The following is a 7077-nucleotide window of genomic DNA, read 5'->3' on the forward strand; positions in this document are numbered from 1 at the left end:
GTGGGAACTCTGGGGGGAGGACAGTCCATACAGGGAATAAATTATTGCAAGGGAAAGGGATAATATTTAGGACTCGTCCTGCATTAGAACATGGTCTAAAGGATGGAGCTGCATACAGGAACATGAGCGCCAGAGGGTCCTTGGAGGGGTATCTTATCCACCTCCTTGGTGTACCACATGAAAGCTGAGAGCAGAGGGGACCCATAAGGTAAGAGCAGATCGGAACAAACTGTATCCTCAACTGGTTTCCTGAAGGTTCCCACTTGTGTTCACTCATGATGGGAATCAGATCCCCCACCTTGGGGCCTCCGTACCTTTGCGCCCTTTAGATCCCAGAGGAGAGAGAGACCATGCACATCGCCCATGGCTCTCCAAGTTGGAACCTGAGGCCAACTCCTTGATCTTGGAAAATCACACCAGAGAGATGAGCAGGAACACGGGAGCCAGCTGTGGCCAGCACCAGCCACCAGGTGTCACTGCTGTGTCTGTCTTAGAAGGGGAGGCCAATCTGCACAAGGGGAAGAGGCTTCTGGGAGATTTCCAGGTGCGCCACCCCTTCTTGAGCAGTTTCTCCGGAACTGCTTCCCGGGAGTGGAAAGAATTGGGCCATCCTCACTGATAGAGAACAGATGGCGGGGCGGGGTTGGTGGCTCTGTACGATCCACTGTGGACGCCGTGTTCCCCAGGGCATCAGGCCTCTTATCCAGAGTGGCCAAGGGGGCATCAGGATCCATCTGCACCCACACGGGGCCCAGCCTGGGTCTCTGACTCCCACCCCTCTCCCACCAGCTGATTCCTAGTTTTTTGAGCCATTCTTCTCCTGGAATATTTCTCCCTGCTCTTACTCTTGGAACAGAGAGGACCAGCCAGGAGGCTGTGTGCTGAGAAGGAGGGCCCCATCTCATCCTTATGAAGAGATAGCCGGATGCAGGCCCTTGTGTGAATCTCTGACCCTCTGCCCTCCCTCAGCCGTTCCCTTGCACTTCCTTTCCGGAGAACACGAGCTGGCACAGGTGCATTGTCTGGTGCCAGTGAATGGGGTGGTGGAGCAGCAGTTTTGGAAGATGGGATCCTCGGCCAGGGAGACACGGGTTTCTCAGCCTCTTTGGGCCAGAGCTGCCCACCATGGAGGAGTTTCCAGTAGGACTTCCCAAACCTCACCTCTAGGCTGCCCCTGACCATCTTCTGCTTGCTTTGGCCAGGACAAGATCCAGATGTCTGTTCATAGCCCAGACTTACCCAGGAGTGATGAGGGGAGGAGGAGAGACAAGAGAATAGGAAGTCTTTAGACACACCTCTGTGCTTCTGGGGCCAGAAGTTTGGATGTGCAGTGGGTGTCTTTGAGCTGGGTGGACCAAATCAAGCCTTTGGAAGTCTTGCTCTAGAAGCTGCAGGGGCAGCAGAGTACGTGGCTTGTCCTTGCTTCAGGAGGGTGGGATAGGAAAGGCAAAGCTGAGAGCAAGAAAAAGAGACAGAGAAAACAAATGGTGGGCAGAGGCACCTGGGCCACTGCATTCAAGTGTGGCCAGAGGAGCTCCAGGGGCAGAGTAAGGCCTAGATGACCACAGATTGCAGCAGGCGGAAGCACATCATGAGGTCCAGTGGGATGGGCGGCTTCAGGTAGTTTCCATCTAGCCGCAGGTAGCGGAGGTGTGGCACATTCTCCAGATCCGAGGAGAAGTCGTGGAAGGCAACTATATCGTTGGGGCAAATCTGGGTCCCATTGATTTCTGTGGAGAAAAAGGGGAGAAGTCAGCAGGAGAGATGGGCAGGGGGTCAGGCCTGACAGGGCTGGAGGCAGAGACAAAGAGGAAGAAGAGGGTAGACGGGGACAAGGACTCTAGAGTTTTCCTCTCTGGAACTGGCTGACCAGTTCTTGGGAATGTGTGACCATGAATGAGTCGACCCTAACCTCCAGGCTCCGTTTACCCATTTGTGAAACAAATTAAGTTGGAATTGATCAACAATTGTTATTGAACATTTACTCAGGAGAGTCATAGAGGAAGTAAACTTTCAGCTGAACCTTCAAAGATAGGATTACAGCAGGTAGAGACCTGGGGATGGTGTTCTGATGCTGTGACCTATTTGAATGATACTGTGGAGGCCAAAAAGCTCATGGCAGAGTTTGGGACCAGTAAATAGTACAATGTGATATACTAGGAAGACTAAGCTGGAGAGGTAAGTTGTGGCCACCAGTTATGGTAGGCTTTCAAATATTTCACTAAGGATGGGGTCTTTGATTTCCAGTCTGAGGAATGGCACTGAGCAGGACTGTTGTTATGAGATGGATGGTGGGATACGTGAACCATAGTGTCCTGGAGTGTTAAACCTGGAAGGGTCCTATGATCAGGTTTATACTATAGAAAGATGAATCTGGCTACAGTGTGGAGAAACAATAGGGGGAAGCAAGATCTGAAGCCAGCAGGTGGATGGGTTACTCTGGAGGTTTTCCTGTGAACAGGATGTGAGACATGAGGATGAGCAGAAGATGGTTACATTGACTGAAATAGGGACGACAGGAAGAGGAAAGGGGGCTTGGGAGGGGCATGGGGCCCTAGGATATGACGAATCGGTTGATTCTGCAGTTGATTACTGATTCTGGGGAAAGTAAGCTGGAAAGGTAAGTTATGGCCAAATTGTGGTAGGCTTCCAAACGGAAAATGAGTTTCCATTTTCTCCTTCACCTCTTATTAGATGACATGAGGTATGTCATCTTCTAAATGGAGCTTTTTAGTCTCCCTAAGCCTTGCTTCTTTTATCTTCTGTGGGTTGCTGTTGTGGTTGTTCTTCGTCTCCTCCTTCCTCTTCCTCGTCTTCCCTCTCTCTCCTTTCTTCTCTCTTCAACACTGGAGTAGCAGAAAGAGCCCTGACATAGATGGATTTTCTTCCTATGACCTTTGTGACTTTGGACTTTACCACCCTGATGCTCAGTTCTAAAATCTGTGAAATGGTGAGAGTGGGTGTGATCTTTCTGTCTTCAACCTCAGAAGGCTGGATAATACACTCCCCCACCCCCACCCCCACCCCTGCAGCCTGTTCTTCCACAGTGTGGTAGAAACTTATCAGCCATGTATTAATCAAGGTATCCTTTCTGTCTAGATTTGTGGCCTATACAGCCTCCTGGGGGTAATGTGTTCCATTAGTTTGCTACCTGCAGGGTAAAATTAGACAGTAGTTTTCCCTTTTCCTGAATTTGTTTCTTACAAGATTTTAAGAAGCCTTCCCCTTCCCCTTCTTGTGTAATTATCTCAGATGAGTGAATAAGCCTGTTCTCCCACCTGCTTGTTTCACTATTATAGAAATTCAAAAATCCCCCTCTCATCCTTTGGCTTGAAAACTAAGGATTCCTAATATTATTTTAGGAGTGCTTCTCTTTCCTCATGATGTCCTTTATCTGCACAGCTGCTGCATTCCTTGTGTGAATGTGGCCTGATTTTGTCCACGGACCAGATAATATTCTCTCTTTTGTTTTCAAACTGTTCTGATGATGCTCTACTCAGACCTGACATTTTTGATTGAAGTAAAACTGTGACTTCGAGCCTCTTTTCTGGCCTGCAATTTTTTATCCCAAGCCCGGGACCCTGTAAATGTAGCTTAGGCAAATTCTGCCTTAAGTGTACTATCTTATATGACTAAATCTTCCAGCCTTCCAGATAGATTCAGAAAGCACCTGCATATGGACATGTTCTTCTGGCTGCACATTTTTACCAGTTGTATACTCCGAGTATATAGTTGCCTCTCTGTGTATGCTTTTAACACTCTTTAAAACCTAGGCTTAGGCTTGGGAAGAAGACTCTTTCCTCACAGCTGCCAGTTTCTGCAGTGGACAGGCCCAGGACATTTCAGAGTCAACATTTAAATGTCACCATTCTGCTTTTAGGAGAATGTCCAGGGCTATATTCCATGTCTACCTTACCTATAGATCTGGAGGGCAAAGGAGCTGGGGCTGATGGGAAGGAGTGGAGGGAGAAAAGCTATTACCCTCCAAGCATGGTATTCTGGGCACTTTATCCATATTAAACTATTAAATCTTCATGTCAACTTTGTGCCATTCTCATTTTACAAATGAGGAAACTTCCCAGAGAGGTCAGATATCCTTTTAAGGTCACATAGATAGTAAGTGGAAAGACCAAGGTTCAAAGACCAGGGCCCCATTGGGTGCTTTTTGCACCCCCCACCATGAGGCTCATGAGAAAGTGTTGAGGCAGAAGAGACTCCAGCTTCCCCCACAGTGGCTGCAGCCCAGCCCTGCCCCCACTCACGCTCGATGCTGTTGTTGTTGAGGTACAGGTGCTCCAGCTTGTTGCTGATGGCAGGCACATTGCTGATCTTGTTGTGCGACAGGTGGAGCACGAGGAGGTTGGAGATGTTAAAGGAGTTTTTGGGGAGGCCCCTGTCTGAGAGCTTGTTGTAGTTGAGGCGAATGAAGGCCAGGTTGGGGAAGCCCTTGAAGTATCCGCTGGGGATGGTCTCGATTTTGTTGCTGTCCAGGTAGAGCTGGTGAATGGCCACGGGGATCTTGGGTGGCATCTTTCTCAAGATGTTGTGGGCCAGGTTGAGCTGCATGAGGTTTTTAAGGCCCTGGAAGGTGTCGGGCTTGAAGACGCCGTCGCTTAGCCTGTTGTGTTGGAGATCCAGGAGCAGCAGTTTCTCCAGCTTGCTGAAGACGCCGGGTGGGATTCTGGAGATATGGTTCTGGCTTAGCCTCAGCTGCTCCAAGCTCTGGGGCAGAGCGGAGGGCACCTCTTCAAGGTGGTTCTTTTCCATGTAGAGGAACACCAGGCTGGGTAGTTTCTCTAGCACTTTCTTGTCCACCTTGCGAATTCGGTTGTTGTCCAGGTTGATCCACCTCAGGCCCGTGGCGTTCTTGAAGGACTCCACTGGGAGCTCAGTTATGAAGTTGTTCTGGAGATAGAGGTAATGGATGCGGGATGGGATGAGAGGGACCTTTCGAAGATTGCGGCTGTCACAGTAGAGGGCAGATGGGAAATCAGGGGGGCAGTAGCACTCCCGGGGACAGTCAGGGAAGATAGATGGAGGGCCTGGTGGGAGGGGAGGAGGCAGGTCTGTAGGCTCCGCTGGCTCATGGGGCTGAGGAAAGCTGGGTGTGGGCCTGAGTCTGGGTCTGGTCTGGGGCCTTGGTCTGGGTCTTGGTCGTCTTGTTGGCTGGCCTTGGGCCTCTGAGGCCAAGATGAGGAGAAGTGGGAGGAGCCAGCAGAGGGATGACCTCATGATCCAGGTGACGCCCCTGTGGGGAGGAATACAGGAAGTCATCAGCCTACTGGGCCTCAGTAATGAGAGGACATGTCTTTGCAGCTAGAGTTGGTCAGGATGGGCTCCAGGGGCAGCTGTGGGAGGGACCTGTGGAAGCATCTCCTTGTTTGCCTGTATCCAGCAGGTGAGAAAGTAACAAGGGCTGGAGGGTCTGGATGCCTCTCCCAGAGGCCTAGCCACTGAATATGTTAAGCCTGCTCTGGAGAGTGTGAGCCATTCTGGCAGAAAGCACATTGGGCTGTGAATCAGGAGTCCCGGGGTTTCCTGGAGAAGACCCTTAACCTCTCTGGCCCTCGGTCTCCCCATTTGCATCATGAGAAAATCATCCCTCTACTTATACTCCCCTTATAGGAGAGACGTTAGAATATGTGAGCCATAGAGTCCTGGGGTGTTACATCTGCAGGGTCCTTACAGATCCCATAACTCGGTGGTTTTCAAACTGTGCCCCCATTTCTGTGGGGTCCTCCTCAGAGAGGGAGACCAAGGGGATGGCCCTGGGGTACCCCCAACCCACCCCTGTGCCAACCTGAGCAGCTCTGTGTTTTTTAATTAAAAAAAATTTTTTTTTTAGGTATGCGGGCCTCTCACTGTTGTGGCCTCTCCCGTTGCGGTGCACAGGCTCCAGACATGCAGGCTCAGCGGCCATGGCTCATGGGCCCAGCCGCTCCACGGCATGTGGGATTTTCCCGGACCGGAGCACGAACCCGTGTCCCCTGCATCAGCAGGCGGACTCTAAACCACTGCGCCACCAGGGAAACCCACTCTGTGTTTTTTAAATCTGTTATGTATATTGAGGTTTAGCCAAAGCATTCATTTGAAAAAAAATAGTTGCATTGCTAAAAATGTTTTGAAATCCACCAATCAAGTCCAGACTTGACTATTTATAAAAATTGAGTACTGGAGGAAAGAAGTAGCTTGTGAAGGCCAGGAAGCTATGTAACAGCAGATCCAGGACAAAACCCCAGGTCTCCATGGCTCACAGAGCTCTTGGGAAGGAAGTGCTGCAGATACTCTTGTGTCTGCCCTTGATCGCCCCTCACCCCCAGCGCTCAGCTCAGAGAATGCTGGTCTTTGCCAGCAGGATACACACCAAGAATTTCTCCCCAGATGTGGAGGCTCCTGGGGAAATAAACAAGGAAGGAACTGAAATCTATGGGGAATACAACAAACTAGTGAATATAACAAAAAGGAAGCAGACTCATAGGTATATAGAACAAACTAGTGGTTACTAGTGGGGAGAGAGAAGCAGGAAGGGGCAATACAGAGGTAGGGGATTAAGAGATAAACTATTATGTATAAAATAAACTAGGATATATTGTACAACACGCAGAATATAGCCAATATTTTATAATAACTATAAATGGAGTATAACCTTTAAAAATTGTGAATCACTGTATTGTACACCTGTAACTTATATAATATTGTACATCAACTATACTTCAATTAGAAAAAAGGCTGTGGGGGTCATTTCTTCTGACCTGGCATTGCTGCTTTCCATATCCATTCGAGTTGGTGGGATTGAGGTGGGATATAAAGAAGAACTTCCTGCCTCAGAGACATAGTGGAATAGGTTGCTAAAGGATGTTTTCGGGTTGCCCTTCCCCTTGGTCCTGATGACACCTCAGACAGGGCCATGTAGTTTGAGTTGAATTAAGCTGGGGAAATTGCGGTAGACCCAAGTCTGCAGATGGAAATTGGCTTCTCCCATAGACTTGCGCCCCTGGCCTGGCTGGGTTACCTGTACTTTCCCCTCCCAGGGCCATCATCCCTGTGACAGCCCCTCTGGTCTCCCTCCAGGGTCTC

The 7077-nt window shown here is 49.7% G+C and overlaps 1 protein-coding gene across 1 annotated transcript; it reads right to left on the bottom strand.

Annotated features, from left to right (window-relative positions):
* Positions 1–1554: 1554 nt before the first annotated feature.
* PRELP (proline and arginine rich end leucine rich repeat protein) lies at positions 1555–5232 on the bottom strand (the record flags this gene model as incomplete). Its single annotated transcript, XM_079697330.1, has 2 exons — positions 1555–1730; positions 4263–5232. 2 exons carry the CDS (start codon positions 5230–5232, stop codon positions 1555–1557), a joined length of 1146 nt encoding a protein of 381 aa, XP_079553456.1.
* Between the last annotated feature and the right edge of the window lie 1845 nt (positions 5233–7077).

Source organism: Hyperoodon ampullatus (assembly GCF_949752795.1).
Source record: "Hyperoodon ampullatus genome assembly, chromosome: 2".
NCBI lineage: Eukaryota > Metazoa > Chordata > Mammalia > Artiodactyla > Ziphiidae > Hyperoodon > Hyperoodon ampullatus.